We start from the raw sequence: 25,009 nt of genomic DNA on the forward strand, positions 1-25,009 counted from the left end.
GATTGCAGCTGTGCCTTTGGGATCCCGAGGGTAAGATCACGTAACAACTCACCGACTCTCCCAATCGAGGTGGTGCCACGTATCTCACTCCTCTAGACTTTGAGCAACTATAATGAGTATGCTAGCACCAGACGAAACGACTACGACCTGGGCCACTCAATCATAGTTTCCAAACGTCTAAACAAAAAAAGGGCGGTTCTGCCCGCTGAAAACAAGATTGGCTCAAGATGAATGCATAACAGAAACATAAAACATAAGCCAAAACAATCAAACAAAACACAAGTTCCTCATGCTAGAACAAGTGTAGATGCAAGTACGTGATTTCAAAAGGGAAAACTCGAGAACCACAGTCCCGAGTATGCTATCCCGCTGCGATGACTGCTTTTACCTTTCAATGCAGTAGCTCCAACTCTGGATAAGCTACAAAAGAGATTGTATAAACAACTACACAATCTAACAACAACAAGGCAACGGTTCAAGGAAAACTCTTTATACCGTTCTTCGTCCCACTCTCGACGAACAATGCTGCTAACACAGGGCTCGACAAACTCCAACGAATCTGTAAGAATTCAAGAGTTGATCAACAACCACGATCACTCACACGCCAAGACTTCAATCAATACAAAAACGATTCGAAAACCCAAAACTCAAACCGACGGCATAACGACTATAAACTGAACAAACCGGAAATGCAGACAGCAGTTCAATACCGATATCAACTCATATCAATGCCCAAAACAACAATAACAAAGCAAACCCATCAATCTAAAAATCCACATTTTCGAAAATGGCTTCCAAAAATCATAACAAATCCGAACGTCGCTCTAATTCAAAACCGACAGATAATAAACGATTAGAACTCTGTCTAGAACAACATACTCGAATCTCGAATGATTCTAACAACATCCAAAAACTAGAATGTATCCGATCGTAGAAGAACTTACAATATAACAGAGCTCTCACTGCAGTGATCGATAATCTGCCTTCAGAAATAAATTCCAACGGCCGGATCGAGCTCGGGATGAAATCTGGAAGCTTGAAGAATCGATTTCTTCAACAATGGAGGAGGGAGGCGTGAAGAGGAAGGTGATGGAGAAGAGAATGGGTCCAAAAGCCTTATAAATATCTATAAAAACCGATAATTGCGTTTTAGTCCCTGAAAAATCCAATTTTTGCAAAAAGGACCCTGATCAAAATCAAACCGGCTCGAGAACTCTGTAATCTCTGATTAACTCAAATAAATTCAATTAATATAAAAACGGGGCGTTACAGTACCACTCTTGCTGCTGCTGCTGCCCCACAGCTCCGCCACTCGGGCACTGTCCCGCTACTATGTCAGACACTTTCTGACTATACTAAAACATATTTCCAACTCCAACTCTAAAATAAGAGTACCCAAATCCCTAAAATAGATCCACGTGGGCGAAGGAGATGAATTCGGAATTCGCACAAATGAGGAGCTCGGACCCCATATTTAAAGAAAACGATCGGACCGTCTGATCGTGACTTCGGACCGTCCGATCGCCGCCACGCATCCAACCAATCGAATGCAACCATACACCTGTCCCATACACTGTTCGGATGGTCCGATATTGTCCTTCGGATCGTCCGAGCTCAATATTATGTCATCCGTGACGTCAGCCATCTGATGATATGAAGACAGTGTTCTTGCTTAAGTTCGGATCGTCCGAACTCCACTTCGGAGCGTCCAACTGCTCGCATCCTCCGAACTAGCTCCCGAACACAGCCACTTTGGATGATCCGTTCCAAGATCGGATCGTCCGATCCCACTCGACCCTTTTGGACTATTTTCATGTGCTCTGGATCCATTTTTGAACTCCGTTAATCCGTTTGGAACTCCCTTAATAATGTTTTACTTAATCTAAACATTATCACATGATTAATTACTCATTAATCATTAATTGTGGATATGGGCTACTACATTGTCCCCCCTTAAAATATTTCATCCTCGAAATCTAGGGAAATCCCGAGAACATAACATAGACCACTTGTCCAATTCACCAATAGTTCTGGTTCGAAACCTCTGGTCGAATAACCTTCGACAACCCCAAACCTCGCTAAACCTGCAGGGTCTATTTAATCACTGAACCACATCAAAACTTATAACCTATTTAGAATCCGCGCTGATTCTAAACTCGTACTCCTGAAATCATTACCTTGTCAATCACTGCCTTTTTATCCACAATCCTGCTAGAATTGCGTAACGCTACTGACTACCGTCAGTTATCCATGCAAAAGACACGGCACATTCGATCCAAATTTCCAACTGTATCAGCCATACTGACTACAAATCTTAGCGATGACACTCTTGCTAAGATCGTAACTAGTCATCAGCTATCTCTAGATACGCACGAACTCCGTCGCTTCCCAACGAGAAAACAAGATACAACATATTGTATCTTACTGCTCTAACGCTAACATCGCACCCCCCGATGTTATCGCAAAGCGCTAAACAATAGATCTAGATTCAACTCTCGGTCACATCCTAGAGACCTCTTTCCAAGAACTTGTCTGAGTTACTCCTTATCACTAAGGATAAAATATTTATTCCCAAAACAGTACCTTATGCGAAGAGAAATGGCAACTACCGGCCACCAGCTCGCAAAGAAATCGCATCGCTGCACACCACTCTGACCATCTGAAATCCTCAGACTGATTGCTATCAACCTTGATCCAAATCTTGCTATCGTAGATATCATCTACTCGATCACACTAGTCATCCTGCCACGGATAACAACCAAATCCTGAAAATTCCCGGCATCATAGTACGTACCTTCAGTACTTTCCCTGCCCGATGCCAACGAATGTTCCCAAAGAACACCTGTTTACTAACCTCAATTGTGACAACATAATTGTACACAATTTCTTGCCTTAATGCACTCTTCGAGGTCGTCGCCTCGAAATACACTATCATCCTGATGAACTCTCAGATGGACTAACACCATCCCCAGTATTAGGATTCTGTATCGAACTCTTACCTTTATCTCGTCACTAGAGATAGTATCGACAAAAACGATTCCGGTTATCCTATCCTAGATAACGAAAATCCTTGACTCACTAACTAGGATAACCAAACTGGTTCACCTCGATCCCACACAAAATCTATCAATACTAGCGGCAATTCCACTATCTCAATCTCTTAATGACACATCACATCAGAACACACTGGGACATCAGCGACAACAATCCCGCCAGACTCAGAAACACACGTCTTAGCTGCTGTCTCATCCCATGAAACAACTGATGATAACCTTCTAATGCTCATTGAAATCCATAAGCACTTGTCGAATCGCCTCTCAAGAAAAACTCTTGAGAATTTTGCTGGAAGCACCTAAACAAAACACTTCGAATAACAGTCCCCCAAAAAATTGTCCACTGACAATCCTGGAACAATCACTAAATCCTATTTTTGCAAACTGGATCAATCATTTCTAACACGAAGCAATGCTCAAACCAAAATCTGTCACTGGTAACCTCAGCAACGCTACCAACGAACTATGATCACAAGAGCCAACCTATGACTACTTTCATGATCCGCAGAATCCTATAGTCCCGATTCCCGCACTCCTAGAGATCCTTAACGACTAAAGAATTCCCTAAATGCACTTGAATCGCTGTATCTAAGCATATCATGCTTATAGTACTATCCCAAGTACTTCCTGATTTGCTATATCCCAAATCAGCACCGGTTGGAATAATCTGATCGATCAAGTCGATCTACTATGGCTCTCGCTCTGCCTGACGGTATCAACCCTAATCAGACAATTACTTATCAATGAACGTGCTTCTGATAATTATATCTTTCGCTAAGACTCAAACAAATCAAGACTGAGGTAACCTACCATGATGTCCCACCTGGAATCACCACCAAGTGTACACTGGCATAAGTCATGCTTCCCTCACTCCTCAAATAGTCCTGTACAATCCTTAGCATATGATATAATCCACTACTGAGAAAACTCTCATTGCTGAAAAATACTCTCTTTCGAGCCAATGTTCCAGACAGTTTACAAACTCATCTCCGGGATAAACCCTATCACAAGAGAATCTAATCATCTACTATTTCCACTAGTCTAGCCGTATTTCACATGTAAAAACTTAATGTTCAGAGTACACACTTGTCAAGGAAATCCCTCCAAGACTGGTCCTCACTGCAGAAATCCAAACCAATATCTCTGACGACAGCCAGACGATATCTAAACCACTTATACCTAACTAGGATTCTAATCCAAGGTCATACCCCATCGTGACTTTTACCAAAACTCTAGACTGAGTAGCCTTCCCACCGCCAATCCTGAAGCACGAAGGCTCCCAGGCAACCTCCGAAGTACAAAGACTTCCAGAGTAATACTGAAATAGGGTCGCGCCCCATCACGTCTAGTCATGGTCATAGTCCACAACTCTCGTCATATACTTGACCTGGTTCCTGATGAAATCCCATCATCGTAATTCTCAACCTTACGAAGGGTCAAACAGACTACTGTTCTCAGGAAACAACCTAGAACAAAGCCCAAAGTTCTAAATCAAAAAATATTCCCATGCCTCTAGATGAATCAACTCATCGCCGGCAATAACTTATTCCACTGAATATCTAGGTCAATCCTAGGAAAATGCCTAGACTAACCACTAGTCAAACAGTTACAATCAGCTTACTCATAACCTCTGAGTAACACAGTTGAACACTAAAAAACTAGAACCAAGCCGATCTTAGCAAAATCACTGCAGTCGGACACTAATCCCCAATTCGCTAGACAAATCTCAAATAATGCATGTATCATTGCTTCAATTATATGTACAATCTCTTTATTACAATTCCATGTAATACAATTACAATATTCAAAATTATAACGAAAATGTACAACCAATAACTTGAAATGATACATTCAGAGTCTGATGATTCATTACAACTGAAATACTGTTTACATCTACAAAAATACAGTATTTAAAATCATCGTAATCGTCTTCGTTTCTTGAGCATGGAGCTTCTAATCGACACGCATCAATGCTAGCGTACTTTGGACCAAATCTCTCTATCCGTCCTCCTGCAAAGACACCCGGAGAAATGGTACGTGTTGGATAACCAACTATGCTCTACATCAGTGCATGTCAGTCTACCTCTTCTAATCACGATCTACCATCAGCGTTCTTCTTGTATCTAATTCATGATTTTGAACATGAAGTTTTCCGTATGACTACCGAACGCATTGATACAAGCATACAGGCAGAATCATGTTCCATATGAATTTAATGACCTTGCAATAAAAACCAGTCATGCCTTAGTCACTTGAGGCATTCCCTGGTGAAGGTCTATCTGACAATCTCTCTAACTACGATTGGAGAATCTTCAGAGTAGTGTCATCATGGTATGGACTGTACAGATGCAAACATCAAGTATGTCCCAACCAATCCTATGCCACTGCCTCTGGCATCCGATACTCGATCCAAAGCTAGGATCCATATGAGTAAAAGTCTCGAAAACTCGGATACGATCCATCGCTCTTGTCCGCACTTGCTGGAATCCTATAAGTCAAATATTTAAAATTCTTGCCGATGATGATAGTCTTCAGGCAACCTAATCGCCTCATCATCATCTCTCTCATGGTATCATCAATCCTACAAGGATAACCCAAAGTCTCAATACTATATCCCAAGTCTCTTGCATGCAGCTATGATACCAAATAAATGTAGCGACCTTATCTGGATCCACTACCTAATCATAGTTTAGAGCATAATTAAGCATGCATTAAATAAATTTCTGAGGAAGAATTAAATAAAAACAGACCGCAGAATACAACCGGTTAAACAAATTTGATTATACAACCAAATCGAATAAACTTAAATAAAACCTACAACTAATCTTGATTTCTTTAAGGGTCACTGGCCTCTCCAAGCTCCTGGTGCTCAATCCTGCACCTACACATGCCCCGTCGAATGGGGTGTCCAGATACACAGAAAAGACTGGACGTGAGCTCTAAGCTCAACACAAAAATACAGATAAACATACAAATATGATGCATGCAAATGACAGGGTATCCATATCTGGGATAACTGTATACAAACTGCTCAGACTGGCGCTTGGGACATGAGCTCGTCACATCAGGGTCGCTAACCACTGTCTGTTACCACTCACTCCCGAATCTCGGACGCGGACCACAAAGTCCTCTAGATGTCAGTACCGGGCTAAGCCCGTCGGCCGCAAGGATACTCGACATCAAAACGTTCCGACAGGGCTGAGCAACCCTAATTGGATTATCTCAAAAGATGTACAGGCACAAGATGATATGCACTTGACACATAATAATAACATGCAAACACATAAATGCAACATATAAGCATGCATATCCGCTGACAATCTCAGTAATTACTTACGTACCTTACTACAGGCAGTCCTAGCAGTCCTACTCTAGGTTCCAAGCCTATCATCAACTCTACAATGCAAATATCCATGCATCATCTAATAAGCTTTAAAAGCCTTAACTAAGCTATTACATACTCCTAAATAATTTAAGGAGGCCATAGCTATACCTGCATCCATCGTCAGCCCACTGATGGCGACTACTCACTACTAGCGTACCACTCTTGCTGCTGCTGCTGCTGCTGCTGCCCCACAACTCGAGCATAGCTCTGCTACTTGAGCACTGTCCTGCTACTATGTCAAACACTATCTGACTATACTAAAACATATTTCCAACTCCAACTCTAAAATAAGAGTACCCAAAGCCCTAAAATAGAGCCACGTGGGCGAAGGAGAGGAATTCGGAATTCGCACAAATGAGGAGCTCGGACCCCATATTTATAGAACACAATCGGACCATCCGATCGTGACTTCGGACCTTCCGATTGCCTCCACGCGTCCAACCAATCGCATGCAACCATACATCTGTCCCATACACTGTTTGGATGGTCCGATCTAGTCCTTCAGATCGTGCGAACTCAATATTACGTCATCTGTGACGTCAGCCATCTGATGATATGAAGACACGTGTCCCTGCCTAAGTTTGGATCATTCGAACTCCACTTCGGAGTGTCCAAACTACTCGCATCCTCCAAACTAGCTCCCGAACACAGCCACTTCGGATGGTCCGTTCCCAGATCGGATTGTCCGATCCCACTCGACCCTTTTGGACTATTTTCAAGTGTTCTGAATCCATTTTTGAACTCCGTTAATCCGTATGGAACTCCATTAATCATGTTTTACTTAATCTAAACATGATCACATGATTAATTACTCATTAATAATTAATTCTGAATACGGGCTACTACACCTCGGGCAACCCCGCGGGCATCATGGGTAGCCCATCTCCTCGGTCTTTGGTGCCCTCCTCCTCCCCACCTGGTCCTACCAATAAAGCTCATTCCTCGTTTTTTTATTCTTTCGTGTCCTCTTCCAACCCCAATCCCAAGTTGGTTCCTTCTTCCAATTTTTAAAAATCTGGTTTTCTTAATAAAAAGAAATCTGGTATTTCCGACTCCATGAAGGCCATGGTTGTTAATCCGAGGTGGGCTAACTTGGAGGAAAATGATTTTGATTCTGATGATTATTTTGAGTACATGCAATTTTTGACGGACTCATATGCTTCTAGTCATGCTCATGACCCTTTATTCGAGCACCAACTGGATTCAGAGGAAGAATAAGAGGTTTAACAGTCTATCAGGAGCACTACTGCTTCGAGATATGATTTGAGGCCACACAAATATTAAGTTCAGGATTGATTGTAATTTTTTTTTTGTTTTGATTGGATTAGTTTGTTTTGCTATGTCTAGACTTAAGTGTTAGACACTTTGGTGTTCTTTTCATGTTTTCATTATTGGGAGCTTTTCTCCTCCTTGTAATGTTTCTTTTTTATTAATAAATAAGTGGCCATAGCCACCTTTAAAGAAAAAAATTAAGATATTTTATTCGACTGCAAGTTAAGCAATTGAATGATGGTATTCATCTGTACCAAAGTAAGTATGCAAAGGTGAAAAAGTTTTGTAAAGATAATGCTAAACACATGAAAACTCCAATGGGTTCAAGTGAAAAATTAAGAAATGATGATGTTGCGGCTGGTGTTGACAACACCATATACCGTAGAAAAATTGGGAGTCTTTTGTATTTAACTTCAAGTCGTCTTGATATCATGTTTAGTGTGTTTAAGTTCTAGATACCAATATGATCCAAAGGTAACTCATTTGAAAGTTGTTATATGTATTTTGAAATACATTTCGGGTACATTGGATTTGGGATTGTAGTATATGAAGAAAACAAACACTAATCTTGTTGGTTTTAGTGATGCTAATTGGGCTGGTGATGTGAATGATAGGAAGAGCACTACTGTAGGGTGTTTTTATCTTGACAATAATTTGGTTTCATGGTATAGTCATAAGCAAAATTGTGTGTCACTTTTGACTACTGAATCTGAATATATGGCAGCCGAAAGTTGTTCACAACTTCTTTGGATATACCAAATGATTGAGGATTATGGTTTTACAAGTGAACCTCCTATTGTTTTCTGTGATAATTCGAGTGCGATTGATATATCAAAGAATCCAGTTCTACACTCTCGCACAAAACACATTGACATTCCGTCATCACTTTATTCGAGATTTAGTAGAGAAATGGGTGATTCGAATGGAGTTTGTTGATACCAATAACCAACTGGCAGACATATTTACTTAAGCTTTAGATTTTGAGAGATTCTCCAACCTTCGAAATTCTCTCAGCATGTGTAACTTATGATCTTTTACTGATGTTGTCTATGGTGTTACAACACCAAGGACAACACTATTCTTTTGCATGCATTTTTAGTATTTTAGGCACTCTGTTTTTTTGTGCTATGTGTACTGTTTTAATCTGTGTTATACTGATCCAGATAGCACTAAGTTTTTCTGCAAACATTTTTTAATCACACTGTCCCTTGTGTTTTTGAGCTCTGACTAAACCACCAAGTAGTTGAGAGATGTACGTATATTCCATGTTCTTGTTCCATGTGAAACGTGGTTTCACAAATTCATTGTTCGAACTTTTGAAAAGTTTGATGACCAATGTCATATGTACAAACTTGATAAAGAACCGGAATAAAATGGAAAAAGCTACTTATTTGAGTCCAATGAAGACTGTTCATTTAGTATGCAGGCTACCAATTCTGGAAGGTTTTAATAACTAATTCAAGGGTAATCAAGTGTGAAGATTTCAAATGCTTTTGAAAAACTTAGGTGTTGCTGATGATATTGCAACACGAGAGGCAACACTACACTCGTGAACATATCATGTGCATGTGGTTACATGTTTCTTTTATGTTACACTCTGTTTTAGGCATAAAATAGGACATGCATATGCATTCTTTTGGGTTCTGTTTTTGGGTAAGGTTCCAAATAGACAAAATTCGATGAATTATCCTATTTACTAAAAAATGAATTGTTGTGATTAATAATGTTCCAAGTGGAGTTAAGCTGTAGTGGAGTTATTTCTGAAATATTTTGCTGATATCTATCTCGAATTATTGCCATACTCATGGAAATTTTATTTCCTTTTTCCAAAATTTTTTGATCATTAGGAAATGTTATCTTTGGTAATTATGGAGAGTGTGTTTGTTAGGCCTTGATGGGTTTGTTAAATCAGCTTAGTTAACGTTTGAGAGTAGATTTTGTATCTATATTTAAGGAAATTTTGCATTATATCCTTATCGTATTCTACCTCTCAAATCTTTTTCTCCTTTGTTTTTTCTGCAAACCCTACCTTCTTCCCTCTCTAATTTAATTCCTATAGCAGAATTTGATCCTCAAGATATCCGAAGCTAGATGGGTTATAAGGGCCCCGATGTTGCCCCCAGTGTTGCATCACCAGAAGTTCAATCTTCTCCACCCTCATTGGTGATTGTTCCAGTGCCTGAAGAACCGATTCCACTCCTTGATGTTGCTCCTGGTGAACCAGGAAATGAAACTGATGTAGAGAACTTGCCTGATTTCTCCGTTTTGAACTGGGTCCATCTTGCTCCGATTATTTCTTGTTGATGAAAAAGGCAAGCAGGGTACAATCCAGATTTTACTCCATCAAAGAGTTTTCGCAGAGGTGCTCGCCCCTCTTTGGTCGATGATGATCACACCTCTGGTGATGATTCCAATTATGAGGACTATGAATTAGTGGCTCGTAAGAAAGCGCCAGTGATGCATCTGTGTCTGCAACTGGTGCTGTCTTTAAAAGCACTGTTTTGAGTAATTCTAGTGAATTTACAAAGTCTGCTCCTTCTGGAATCCCTGAGCAGACAACCCCTGCAGATATTGTTTTTTCTGATGAGGATGATGTTTCCTTGGATCAAATTTTGGAGAGCCTGAATAAAGGTAAGGTCGATGTTCCTGCTAATACATATGCTCAACCCTCTAATGATGAGCCTGATGTTGAGTTGTTAGAGGAATTTGCTGCTGGGAAAGACAACTTGATGAAGATTCCTCCTCCTCTACCTCCATTGACACGAGCTCTTCTGATAAAAGTGTTGAAATCAATGATGAAGACGATTCTGAAGACGTTTCCAGCATTGATGCTGATGATCAACCACTTGAGGAAGAAGACCCTTCTACTATGTATACTGGTGTTGTTGTTGATGTTTCCAACATCACAGGCAACACTGTTGATTATGGGTATGATGTGGATGCTGCTCATTCCCTTCAATTTTACTCTGGAGATGCTGCTACTGTATGGCCCCTCTATGTGCACAGAGGGATGTTCAATGAAAAGAATATAGATGTGGATGCCTAAGGTAGGTACAATCTAATTGATTTTTTTGAATCTTAGGAAGCTTTATTCTACTGTGGTTGCAATTATGCCCTACTGCAAGAAGGCAGTCCTGGAGTTTTACGCCAATATTACTGCTAGTATTGAAGATCAAGATTCGTCGAAGTATTTACTTGTGTACTATAGTAGCCCGGTTCCATTTTACAAGATTAAATTGTCTAATCATGTTAGAATTAATGAAAAATGATTAAGATATTTTTATATGATCAAACGAACCTAGAAATCGGACGTAGAACACCCAAAAGTGGTTAGCGGGCCTAATTGGGATCGGAGGGTTCGGATGGTCCGAACGTAAGCCCCTGATATATCGGATGGTCCGATGGGTTCGGAAGATACGAAGCAGATCGGATGATCCGATGGAGATTGGACGCTCCGATCAGAAGATCGGACGGTCCAAACTCGTTTGAACAGATGTCCAAATCCAGTCAGATGGATGATGTCATGGATGACATCACTAGATCCGATCGAACGATCCGAAGAGGGATCGGACCGTTCGAACTTTCATGCATGCAACGTGGATATCATGCAGGATCAGTCCGTCCGAACGGGGGATCGGACGCTCCGAACTTGGCCTATAAATAGGGGCTGAGATGGATCATTTTCAAGGCATTCCAAACCTCTCCTCTCCCATAATGACTCTATTTTATGGGCTTCGGGACTCTTTTATAAAGAGTTGGAGTAGGTAGTAGTATTTTTATAAATAACAGACAGTGTTCGTAGTAGTAGCAAAATAGCAGAGCTTTGGAAAGGTGTCCAGAGGTCGTAGCGAGGCTGTGCCCAAGCTCTGGGGCATTCGACATCAGCGGACTGATGATAGACAACAGACGAAGGTATAGCTTTAGCTCCTGATGGAAATAGGGAGTATGCTATAGTTTAATTAAGGATTTTAGAGCATGATAGATGATGCATGTTTATTATGAATTGTAGTATTGCATGGTAGGATTGGAACCTAGATAGGGGCTTCTAGGAATTGCCTTAGAAAGGTACGTAAGTACTGACTGAGATTTTTAGCGGGTTTGCATGCTTATGTGTTGCATATTATTTGGCATGATGGATGTTCTCGCTTAATGCTGCATATGCATTTCATATTGAGCCTGTATCTCTTTCGAGATAAGCTATGGTTATAGGGTGTTCAGCCCTTGTTAGGACGTTTTGGACACTAAGAGTCACTCGAATGATAGGTCATTCTGTCTCTAGTGTTCCAGGACATTCTAGGTCTACTTCCAGTTAGGAGTGAGTGGTTGGGTCCAGTGGTTTGATTCACCGAGGCTACAGCTCATGTCCTAGGCACCAGTATGAGTAAATTTTGATTTGTTACCCAGATATGATACATGTTCATCACATTGCATGCATCATATACGTATGTTTACCCATACTAGCATACTGAGCGTTTTATTCTAACGTACAATTGTTTTCTGTTTTCTGGAAACCCCATTCGACGGGCCAGTTCCAGATAGTTCTCCTAGAGATCTGGAGATTGGGTGGTGACCAAGGCAGGATTGCGGGTTCAGCCATTAGATTTTACCATGATGATATTAAGTTATTTGAGTTTCCGAAGTTTATCTCTGATTATGAATATTTATTGTTTGATTGCATGCCTAAGTTTCTGAATAGTATGTGATCACAGTGCAGTTCACTACATGTACCTTCGGGGAAGGCTGTTTGAATTTTCTCCAGTCTTGATCAACTCTCTTTACTCTATCCCTGATGTGGAGGAAGGGCACCACCCAAACATTCATGAAGTGATTGCAGTCCTTACTGGTGGTATGGTCAAAAAATTCACTGACCATTTTTCTGCGGCTAAGCTTAATTTTTTTTACTCAGTTCTGCACAAGACCGCAGTGAGGAACTTGATGCCCCTCAACAAATTCTACTATGGTAACTAGGCCACATGCGTTCATTCTTTATGCCATATGAACTGGGAGTCCTTTTAATTTTGGAAATTAAAGTTGGTGTTTCAGACAATTATCCAGTTTGCTGATGAAGGCCTGAAGTCTACAAAGCTGCCCTTCCCATCCTTGATCTATGGCGTTTTGAAGTCTCAGGGGTTCATTCGCAATATTACTGAAGACCTGCCATAACAACCCGAGATCCTAAAGATTGCAGCAATACTACTCAAAGGGAATCGTGTACTTGATTTGCCCTGGACTGATGTTCCACTCCTGCTGCTGTTGCTGATGTTGTACCAGGTGTTCCCAATACGAGTGAAAACACTGAAGAAACTGTCTACTCCTTCTCTTCTGGAATTTTCTATGACTATTATTCAGTTGCTGATGACTCATGTTGAAGAAAAAATTGCTCAAGCATAGGAAAATATCAATTTTTACAACACTTTACTTGCTGATTGTAGGCAACAACTTGGAGATAGTGCACAAAAAGACGCTGGTCCATCTGGGAACAAGAAGATGACGCGGATGATGAAGAAGCTGCGGGATCTGATAGTGATCAATTTTAGATTGATTAGTGTCACACTCATTTTATTTCTTCTCTCATCCTTGTTTAGCTTCACTTTTATGTTTAATATAGATGTTTTGTGTTTTGTTCTAGTTGTGTGCGTTAATTTTTTAAATATGCTCGAACTAGACTACCTTTCTGCCCCACTTATGCTCTAATATATGAATAATAGAATCCCTAAGTATTACTGTACATGTTATCCTTAGTGTTGCCAACATGAGAGACAACCCCTTCAGGGGAAAACTTACAATTCAGGGGGAGAATTGCTTTTAAACTCAGGTGGGTGGGTTTATGTTTAATATTTCTTGTGTTAGGTTATGTCCAAAAAGACAAAAAGGGAGATTGAAAGGAATTTTAATTCCTTGAATTTTCGTCCTTTGGTCTAATTAATTGATATTTATTTTTCCTTCTAAAAAAGATAAAAAAAATATGGTAAATATTCTATGATCATTCGAAAATCTATAGGATAGATATTTACCTTGATCAAAATATATCTTGATAAGGAATATTATAGATATATGCTTATAAAATATTGTCAAGATATGATTTGATATGCAAAATAGAGTTTTATCCCTACTTATAATTGTTTTCTTACTCGTGTAGAACTCTATCTATGAAAATCAACAAGCTTTGGATTCAAGTCTATTTAAAGAGGATTTTCACGCACAAGAAAGACACGACTTCAGACGAAATCTATTTAAAGACGATTTCCCAACACAAGAAAGACACGACTTCAGACGACAACTCACAGAGCATTCATTGAAGAATTCTGATCGAAGAGTTGAAGGTTTCTGAAGCAGATTTTGCAATCATCGTTATTGCTTGTCCCCATGTTGTTGTTGGTGTTGAAGACGTCGGAGACAACAATTAATGCAAAGTGTTGTTCAAAGATCTTTTTTGTTTCTTCAATTTAGGCTTACGTGAGTTGCATCTATTTTTTTTAATACTCTGATTATTTAAGATGCAAGTTTTATTTCTCAACGTGTTGAAAAGTTTAGGATTTATTTATTTTTCGTAAAATCACTAGTATTATTTTGTAAGACAGTTATACACTTTTCGAGTGATATTTAGCCCTAAGGAACCCGCACGATTTTTTATACTCATGCAAAATTATTTATTTGTGTTATTTACTTTACGCTTTTATTTTTGCTGCACTGTGTTGTCTTCTGTATTATAAAACCAAAGACAACACTGCCTGTTTTATTAACAAACTGCATAGAACATTTCTTTCAAAAATATTTTACACGTTTATTTGCGTGAAACTAGAAATGAAATGCCATTACGGCTAAAAATGTCGACAGAGGATAATTGGCCTTCGCCTTAGGCTTTCCCTAAATAATTTTCTATTTTCAAAATATTGAAAAAATAATTTTGTAAGATAAAGATTTGGGCAACTATCCAAAGGGGAGGAATCCACCCAACAGGGGATTCATTTAAAAAATATGGATTTCTTGTATCTATATTATACATATAAAGCGTAGGGTTGGCTTACCGTACAAAAATACCGAATTATATCGATATCGTATCAAAAAAATTTCACTATACATATATTTTTTCGGTATATCGAATTTTTTTTTTCGGTATATATACGATATCAATATGGATTTTTTCCATATCAAAATTTTGAAATTTTCGTATCGGTATCGGTATGAACTTTTTCCATATCGGTATTTTTGTTACGGTATACTGAAAAACCACCACTAATAAAACGTGAGACGTGTATTTTAAGTATAAATATTATTTATTTTTTAAAACAAAAATTAATAAATTAAGTAAAAAAAAAATCCATGAATAAAGATAAAATCCAATAAAATGTATTAATCACATCTTGAATTATTAGAATTTTTATTCATGTTTTATAAGTTTTAAATGGATTTTTCATATATTATTAAAATCAAATGAAATGTATTCAATGCATCTTAAAGTATTTGCAATTTCTATTCGTGTTTTATAATTTTTTATGAGATTTCATATATATTGAGTTAAAAAAAGGTTTTCCATGAATAAGGATAAAATCCAATGAAATGTATTAATCATATCTTAAATTATTAGAATTTCATATTTTATAATTTTTAAATAGAATTTTCATATTTTAAATCAAATGAAATATATTAAATATGTCTTAAAGTATTTGAAATTTCTATTCGTGTTTTATAATTTTTTAATGGGGATTCAAATATTATTTTTTTGGGAAGTAAAGGCTATTAATGTAATTTTTCTCAATTGGAAAGATAATTAGTTTTTTTTGGATGTTGGAACGATAATTAGTTAAAATAATTATTTATCCCACTTTTTATTTGTGATAAATCATTAAAGTTTAAAGTTAAATTAGGTAAATATAGATGGATTATATGAGTTAATACGAGCCATAAAAAATGTAAAAATGAGATTGATAAAATTATCGATTGATATAATCATATGTTTATGATAACAAATATACGTAACATTACTACTGAACTTGAATAGGTGCAAGAAAATTCGGTTTTCAGTCGTTTGACCCATGATAACCATCAACATAACAATCATTTCCCCAACTGGAATATTTTGATAAGTATGTTAATTGTTTTATGGGTTTTAATTAAATTAATTAATGCATGCTTTTTGATATTGGCTATTATTTATGAACTGAAAATTAGTTGCGGCCCATAATTGGAGTCCTGGAAATTGTCAGGTACAAAATTAATTTCTTTCTGTTCGTCTATGGCGGCTGCCTTCTAAAAGGAGAAGCTGGAAATTCCGATCTTATTCTCAGAATTTTATAATGATTCACAAAAAAAATGACATGCACCAAGAATCTAAACGTGGGAATGGATCGGAATATATATATATACCAAATAAAATAAGTGAGTACATGCATTACATTGCTTCCAAACAATTATATTTGAGTTTTCTCATTAAAATTTTTTCAAATTTTTGTGACAGAAAAACTGAAAAATACATTTTAATTTGAAAGCAATCTTAAATACTACCTAAGTATTTGTGGATTTCATTAAACGTCCCCTTGACCAATCTTATAAAAATAAATGAGGCTTGAAAATGATGTTTTCACATGATATTTTTTTGTTGATATATACATGACTATTCCAAAATAGTTGAACGACCTCGCATAAATTCATGATGATATGGAGTTCACGTGATCGAATAGTATAACTGTGGCATGACTGTTTGGAGACTTAATTTCTGTCGCTAATCACATGAAGTATTTCAACTTATACACTAGCTAGCCCTAATTTTAAGAACTTTTAATCCCATCCATAATAATAATAAAAAAAATAGATGCATCAAGCACAAATTCACTTGTGGAATTTATTGGATCCAACATGCTAATGTAATTAAACATGATATAATTAATTATACTGTTAAATCACCAAAAAGAACATGACATATACATTGGAAACGAGACATTAACCTTGAGCAACACAAACAACAAATTATTCTCATTGGAATCACCAAACGAAATATGTCTTCATTAATATTACCTTATACCTTTTTTGATCACCAAACTCGATAAATCCCTATAAAAATATATATACTTATTTGAAACAATATACAAACACGAAAATGTATGAATGGTACGTACAGTTACATATATATAGCCTCCATATATTTTCTCATCATGATTTGGGGTACTGATCAAAGAACTGTGCGGTAGTAGTGGTGAATCCACAAAAGGGGAGAGGGTATGGAGTGGATGAAGTAGTACCGGTTGCAGTAACAGTTGTACTCGGGACAAAATTTTGTTGCTGCAACAAACCAATACCAATACCAGCTGCAGGTGAGGTAGAGCTCTCTCCTGTTACATAGTTTCCAGTTCCCTCCAGTACTTCAGGCCCTTGATCATACAGAATGCCTGTGAACACACGGCCTCCGATGCTTACTGATGTTTGGTACGCGTACTGATTTATTGCGTTGTCCAGTGAACTCACACGAACGCAACGAAACACAGCTGGAAAACAGGCTTCCACGGGAAAATCGCCTTCTTGTAGACCTAATTAAGGTTGAACAAATTGCAAAAGAAAGTTGATTTTATATATCATCATTCACATCAAGAAATTGTGGAGCATGCATTAACCGCATGTCTATTTGATATGTTTTATACATATATATAGAAAAATTTTCAGCTGCCCAACCAATGATGTCCAACTTGTCCTCAACCACTAAAACTCGGTATCGTTTTTTAGTTATGTGAAATCGGGACGAGGTGGAGATATATTAATGTTGGGCAGCTGAAAAGTCCTCATATATATATAAATATATATATGACATATATAAAATGGGCTTCCACATCTAAAAGATTTAATTTGAAACACAAATACCTATTGGGATCCATCTATACAAGAAAGATTAAGTTAGCATACTGTCTCACATTTGTATAGCTTATCCAAATATATAAACAGATGTGCAACTCTGGTCAAACAATTTTTTTAAAACAGTCTTGTGCGTAGGACAATATTTAAAAACTAATCAGTAACTAACTCATGGTATAAATTAACTTGTTTTTTTGCATTCATCCCCCATAATTATAATTGATGAATTTGACATTTTCCTTCCTTGCATGTTATAATTTTAAATTGCACTTGGTTACAATTAGGAATGGAGGTAAGTACACCAAATAAAATAAATACATGATATGTGAATGTTAAATCTCTCGGATAAAATACACACGAGTTCTAGCCTATTATTTTTATATTATATAACAAAACGTAAATAGCTAATCATCTTGTTTTAAAAATCATTATCTGAAGTATTAAGCATATATGTACTGAGTGAATGGTGTAGCTAGGGTATATATGCTACTTCCTCCATCAATATATATGTATATAGCCAATTGTGACAGTACCGTATGTATAGTGCGTGTTTGTGTGGGATCTGCGAGATCTTAAAGAAAAAAAAAAAAAAAAAAAGGAACAGTATACCTAATGATGGAGGTGGCTGATCAGGGGCTGCACCAATGGTTCTGTATCTTTTAGGGTTTGGTTGATGGAACTGAACAGTAGCCGAATGTTTCTGCAGCAACATTGGGTGGTTCCTTAGAGAAACAGGAACCCAAGTACTCTTAACGTGGGTTTCGCAAGCAAATCCCCGGCTTTTGCAACAACTTCTGCACCTCAAGTGTTGGCAATCTTTCTTTGCTTGGTTCCCACAGTCTTGGCACCTTTTGCTTGCTCCACCTGCACTCTCACCTACCTTTTCTTCTCTTCTCATATTCATCGCCAAATTAACTTTATAATTAATAATGTTAATTGATGTCCTATTCCTATATATATATGTATTTTCAAGAAATATATGGCTGCAGCTTCCCTAATTCCCTTTTCTCGTGATCGTCGTGCACTAGAAGAAACAAGAAGAGGGTTCCGGCCGGAGGTAGATTGTTTGATTTTTCAACAAAATCAAGAACTCGATCGGAGTCATGTTATACCTAGTGTGCGTGTGATAACTTACTAAGAAGAAAGAAAGAATTTATATACGGATTAAAAAAAAAAAAAGAAAGTGAAGGGCTTCCTGGCCAACAACCAAACAAGCATTTTAATTCTCGAGCTCAAATCGTGAGTTCAGAAAGGAACAATATTAAGTTACAAATTTATAAACGAATGAACAAAAGGGCTTTCCTCCCTCCTAATCAAACAAACGACATGATTCTTCAAGAATCAGGTACGCTTTCTCAAGGGTTTTTTCTCCTAACTACAACAACAATGAATCTGAGCTCAAATTGTCAGGTTAATTTACAAGGGAAAAAAAAACAAAACAAAACAATGGACAAAAGGGCTTCCCTCCAATATAATCAAACAAACAATCTACTAAAAAAAACACAATTCAAGAATGTGAAGTGAACTTTTTCCGAGGCTTTTTTCTGGTTAGGTTTCCACTACTGTTTACTCTACTGTTCAACTTTACCACCTTTCTCGGTGAGCTTCATTTCGTATAATGGCTCACTGCTCAAAATGTACAGCTCTTCTACTTTGATTCAGACGCCTTTAATTTGCTCCATATACTAATTGGAAGGACATATGGATCTCTTTCTTAGTAGCTTTCTGTGTCCGTACACTCACTCACAGTGTTCTGTGGGGTTTCCAACATTTTACATTACACACCAAACAGTATATCCAAATCACATAAAGCTATGTCTCTCAACGGTACATATATAAAATATTTTAAAAAAATGTTTTTAAAATAAATCATACTTTATTCTCAGCATTAAATAGTTTATCAGTTTATTTATTATAAGTAGCAAGCATAAATTGCATCAAAATAGACCACGTCATGTCACGTCAACGGAAGTTTAAAATTACATGAAACTTACTATATTAGTTTGGTCGTTAAAATATTTGATCAAGAATGTTGTCTTAATATTAATATATAATCCATTTGGTAAAGTAACCTTATCATTTCTTATTTTTTTAAAAAAAATTGTAACCAGAGCCATCTCCAGAATATTAGAGGCCCTAGGCAAATATTCAGGGGATAGAGCTATATAATATTTTTTAATAAATATTAATACAATCATTTCATCATCTAAAAATCAAATTTTCTACTTTTTGTAACTAAATATAATGACATAAACAACAATTGAATCAAAATATAACAAAAAAAAAACTAAAACAAAAAAAAAACTCAATGAATACTCAAATTTAATGAGTCAGAGATGAATTAATGCATACTAAAAGTTGAATAAGAATCTCCAAATTAAGAAAATATAAATAATATATTTTTGTCACAACAAATCTGAAAAAAAAATATATTATAATTTAAATAGTAACATAAACAAGGAATAGTTATAATCTAATTAAGTAAAAATCATTCTCACTTTCGAATAAGAAAATTACAAGAATTTAGTTTATCGAGATAAAAAATTAAATCAATAAAAAAATCAATTGCGGTACAAAAATAGACAAAAATAAATCTCATCTAATTCAATAAATAAACAAAAGATGATTAGCCTAATTTGAATACCTTAACTCATTTGAGATGATTAATTTAACGAAAAAAATAGATTTTTGTTTAAATAAAAAGATAATTTTTTTTACTAAAGAAATGATGAAAAAAAATATAAAAATTGACCACGATTTTGAATTTTAAATAAAATAAATAGACTCACATAATATTTTAAATTTAAAAAAGTATTTAAAATTTTTTTAAAAAAAAAAATTTTGAGGCCCCTGCCAAGGGGAGGCCCTAGGCAACTGCCTAGGCCGCCTCCCCTTGGACCCGGCCTTGATTGTAACCTTATGTATGCCATTAGATCAACCATGAAAAATTATAAATCTTGTTAGACCGGGCTTTTAACGTTCTACAAAAAGTTATAGTTTGTGATAATGATACGTATCAGCTTAATTAAATTAAAATGGTTTGATCACTATCCCAACAGTGATATTGCACCCCCCACAAATTCAGTTTTTGTTTGTCTCATTTATTGATTGAAAAAATGTTTTTCTCATCTCGTATGTTTTTCTTGTTTTAATATTTTTTTTTTATCTTAAGCAATATCAAATTTGGAAGAAAAAATTAGTGATTTAGGGTGAATACGGACCAGGACTGTTGGACTTGGTGTGTCTCTATCTCGGTTGGGACCTTTGCATGCATTACTTTGGATCAGACCTTACTCACTTGCTAATTCACCAAATGGGCTCTTCCACTTTGGGCTTTGAGCAACAACTTTAAAATGTAGTTAAATTAGTTGGCAGTTAGGATTACCTGGTGACTGGATTAACAGGTGCATGGGATACAAAGTTGAGCACAGGCTACTAGAGGTGTCAAAACGGGCTAACGGGAGGGGCTAGTCCACAACCCGTCGCAATCTATCATTAGGTGGTGCGGGGCGGGCTGGCCCACCTTTAAGGCGGGTTAGGAAAATCCTAACTCAACCCACTTATTTTAAGTGGCGGGGCAGGCCAACCCGACGAGCTTACGTGTAATTTGGCGGGTTTTAACGTGTTAACCCGCAACCCACCATTAGACATGGCGGGGCGGGCCGGCCCACCTTTAATGCAGATTGGAAAATTGTCAACCCAACCCACTTATTTTGTATGGCAGACGGGTCAACCCGATGGGCCTAACCCATTTTAACACCTCTACAGGATACCGGCTTCAAGAAGGGAGATAAGAGCTAGCTGGAAATAAAAAGTGAAATAAGATCGAGCTAAAAAGGATGATGAACAGATCAACGCACTGAAACCAACAAGAGAATAATCAATACACGAGAGATAAGAAGCATATATATAATCAAAAGCAAGAAGAATATATTTAGGTTTAGGAAAGCTCGATTGTAAAGTCTTGATTTCATATATATTCTGGAACTATTCATTGTATTGGATTGTATACATCGATCATCTTGGTGAATCAATAAAGAAGTTGTGTTGTTCTCTCGTGGATGTAGGTCTGAACAGATTGGTCAAACCACGTAATATTGGTGTTCTTGTTGATTGATTCATTGCTTGTGTTGATTGTCATTTTCTGTGTTGAAGCATTGCAAGTGTTAGCTGCATTCCTTGTTCTTGGTTGTGGGTTCTGTAGAATTAGTCCAAACAAAATGTGTGATCACATGTGTGAGTTTCTGAGTAGATTTCATAGTTATTCAACAACTGGCGCTGTCTGTGTGAAACGTATGAGAATGGGAACTATGAAATCCGATATAAAGAAATTCACTGGAAAGATTAATGATTTCTCACTTTGGAGAATCAAGATACGAGCCATCTTGATCCAACAGGGATGGTTAGAAGCACACCAGAAAAGTGAAGGAACGTCTACTGTATCTAAGAACAAGAATGAATTACAAGAAAAATCACACAACGCTTTATGTTTAGGTGATAAACCACTTTGAGAAGTGGATCGAGAGACATCTGTTGCTACTGCGTGGGCTAGGCTTGAGAGCTTGTACATGAAAAATTCACTAGCAAATTGGTTATATTTGAAGCAGAGACTGTATATATTCTTTTTTTATATGACAAGGCTCTGGAGGACCAAATAGATGAGTACACCAAGACTCTTGATGATCTTGAAAATATTGAGTTAAAACTCGAAGAGGAAGCAGGGCTCTAATATTGTTAAATGCATTACCAAAGAAGTATGAGAATTTCAAATACGCCTTATTGTATAGGAGAGAGCAAACTATAACATTAGAAGACGTGATGTCTGCCATACAATCTAAGGAGATCAAGAGAAGACAAATTCAAGTACTCATGATTCCTAAGGAGACCAGAGTCTTATGATTCGAGGCAAAACTGTAATGGACTGGGCCTCTGCTCTGCCATCTCTCAGGCTCTGCTCTGGCCCAGCCACACTCATGGCCTTCTCTCCACCTGGAAAGGAGAGTTTCATGCCCTTCCCAAGACTCGAACATGCACCACCAGGCTTTAAGTGCATATTCTTTCAGAGTCTCTGCTCTGGCCCAGCCACACTCATGGCCTTCTCTCCACCTAGAAAGGAGAGTTTCATGCCCTCCCCAAGACTCGAACATGCACCACCAGGCTTTAAGTGCATATTCTTTCAGAGTCTTGGTACCATTGAGGAGATCTCCTCAATGGTACCAAGACTCTGAAAGAATATGCACTTAAAGCCTGGTGGTGCATGTTCGAGTCTTGGGGAGGGCATAAAACTCTCCTTTCCAGGTGGAGAGAAGGCCATGAATGTGGCTGGGCCAGAGCAGAGCCTGAGAGATGGCAGAGCAGAGGCCCAGTCCATTACAAAAACTGTGAAAAGAAGCTTTATCGGAAGAAAGAACAGGTCTCGATCAAGAAGTCAGGGAAAATTTCAGAGGAAGAATACTAGAATCAGAGGTGCTTCGTATGTAATAAGGAGTGTCATTTCAAAATAAATTTCCCTGAAAGGAAGGGTATACAAATTGATATACCTAATGAAGAATGTGCAGCTGCTATTGCCTCAGATGGTTATGAGTCAACAGAGGTCCTAGTAATCTCAAATCATGACACTACTACTGAGTGGATATTGGATTCTGGTTTCTCATTCCATATGTGCCCTATAAAGTTTTGGCTTGAGGATTTAGAAGAATCTGATCAAAGAGTGGTGCTAATCCTGTAAAATAAAGGGAAGTGGATCAGTTAGGATTAAAATGTTCGATGGTGTGGAAAGGATGTTAACTAAGGAAAGATATGTACCTGAACTCAAAAGGAACCTCATATCACTAGGTACTCTTGATATAAAAGGCTAGTCTTTTAAATGAGAAAATGGACAATTGAAGATGTCAAGGGGATCTCAGGTAATAATGAAAGCAATTAAAGACAATGCTCTTTACATCTTTAAGGGTGATACCAATATCGTTGGTGGAACTACAAGTGTTCAAACAGAGGACAAGACAAGACTTTGGCACTTAAGGCTAGGACATGTGAGTGAGAGAGGCCTTCAAGAGCAATCGAAACAAGGTCTTTTAGGAGGAGATAAAATACATACACTGAAGTTGTGTGAGAGAAGTATTTTAGGAAAGGCAAAGAGGGTATCCTCCAGCAAAGAAAAACACACCACAGAGCATCCTCTAGCATACATACATTCTGATCTATGGGTACCATCAAGGACAGAGACTCGTGGAGGTGGGAGATACTTCATGACAATAATTGATGAATACTCCAGGAAAGTATGGACATTTGTTCTAAAGGCAAAGGATGAAGCATATAATAAATTCAAATATTGGTTGCAAGTAGTTGAAAACAAAACAGATTGGAGGATGAAGCACTTGAGAACAGATAATGGATTATAGTATCTATCTGAGAAGTTTAACCACATGTGTAGAGCTAAAGAGATCACAAGACACAGGACAATACCTGAAACTCCACAACAAAAACGTCTTAGCAGAAAGAATGAATAGAACAGTATTGGAAAGAGGGAGATGCATGCTGATAAATGCATGCCTACCTAAGTCATTTTGGGGAGAACCTCTCTCTACAGCCACATAATTGGTTGCAGGTGCCCCTCAAGTGCTTTGAACTTCAAGACCCCCATGAAAATGCGGCATGGAACACCAGCAGGCTACTAAACACTAAGAGTATTTGTTTGCCTTGCATATGCTCACTAAAAACAAGATAAGTTGGATACAAGGTGTGAGAACCTCGGTTCTAGTCATCTAAACTCGAATAAATACAATCAAACATCGGTAAATAAAGGTCCAAAGAAATAAAGAAAAACCATTAAAAAATTTATTTTCTCGCCTACAGGCCTCGCTCGATCGGTAAAGTCTTATCGATCGAGCGAGCAAATCCCTGTCCAAGCTTTCCAGGACCCCTCTCTCGATCGGTAAAACTTCACCGATCGAGCGGCCAAAACTCTGCCTAAAAAAAAGCATAACAAAAATCCTCGCTCGATCCGTAAATCTCAACCGATCGAGCGAGAACAACCCTGAACAAAATCCACAATTGCTTTAGTGCTCAATTCCAATTCAACAATAACTCAACATGCACAACTCACTCAAATAAACATGCATAATCCAATACAAGGTAGTTCTAGAGTTATACAATCTCAAACTAGTAGAACATGCTTCAGTCTAGTTTATTCAATACAATACATAACGAGTTCGAAAACAATCTAAGTTCGATTGAATAAACGACTTCTAAAAAAACACCAAGTCATCACTCTATATTCACATCCCAACTATCCATGCAATCTCTAACTCGGTCCTGCCCCACCTGTCGCCAAGCACACATACAAAGACAAGACAACAGCTGGATAATCCGGTGAGAATAAAATTCCCAGTATAAACAACAAACATGTAATATCATTCAATATATCAACTAATGATATACAAATATCAACAATGCA

The 25,009-nt window shown here is 37.5% G+C and overlaps 2 protein-coding genes across 2 annotated transcripts; one reads left to right on the top strand and one right to left on the bottom strand.

Moving 5' to 3' along the window:
* Positions 1–16,860: 16,860 nt before the first annotated feature.
* On the bottom strand, positions 16,861–18,457 carry LOC140862613 (protein SHI RELATED SEQUENCE 3-like). Its single transcript, XM_073265646.1, has 2 exons — positions 18,163–18,457; positions 16,861–17,234 (listed from the first exon to the last, which is right to left on the bottom strand). Exons 1-2 carry the CDS (start codon positions 18,455–18,457, stop codon positions 16,861–16,863), a joined length of 669 nt encoding a protein of 222 aa, XP_073121747.1.
* A 5,008-nt stretch (positions 18,458–23,465) lies between these two features.
* Positions 23,466–23,954, top strand: LOC140862614 (uncharacterized mitochondrial protein AtMg00300-like). Its single transcript, XM_073265647.1, has one exon. It carries the CDS (start codon positions 23,466–23,468, stop codon positions 23,952–23,954), a length of 489 nt encoding a protein of 162 aa, XP_073121748.1.
* The last annotated feature ends 1,055 nt before the right edge of the window (positions 23,955–25,009 follow it).

The sequence above is a fragment of the Henckelia pumila genome, chromosome 4 (genome assembly GCF_033568475.1).
Source record: "Henckelia pumila isolate YLH828 chromosome 4, ASM3356847v2, whole genome shotgun sequence".
In the NCBI taxonomy this organism is placed as follows: domain Eukaryota; kingdom Viridiplantae; phylum Streptophyta; class Magnoliopsida; order Lamiales; family Gesneriaceae; genus Henckelia; species Henckelia pumila.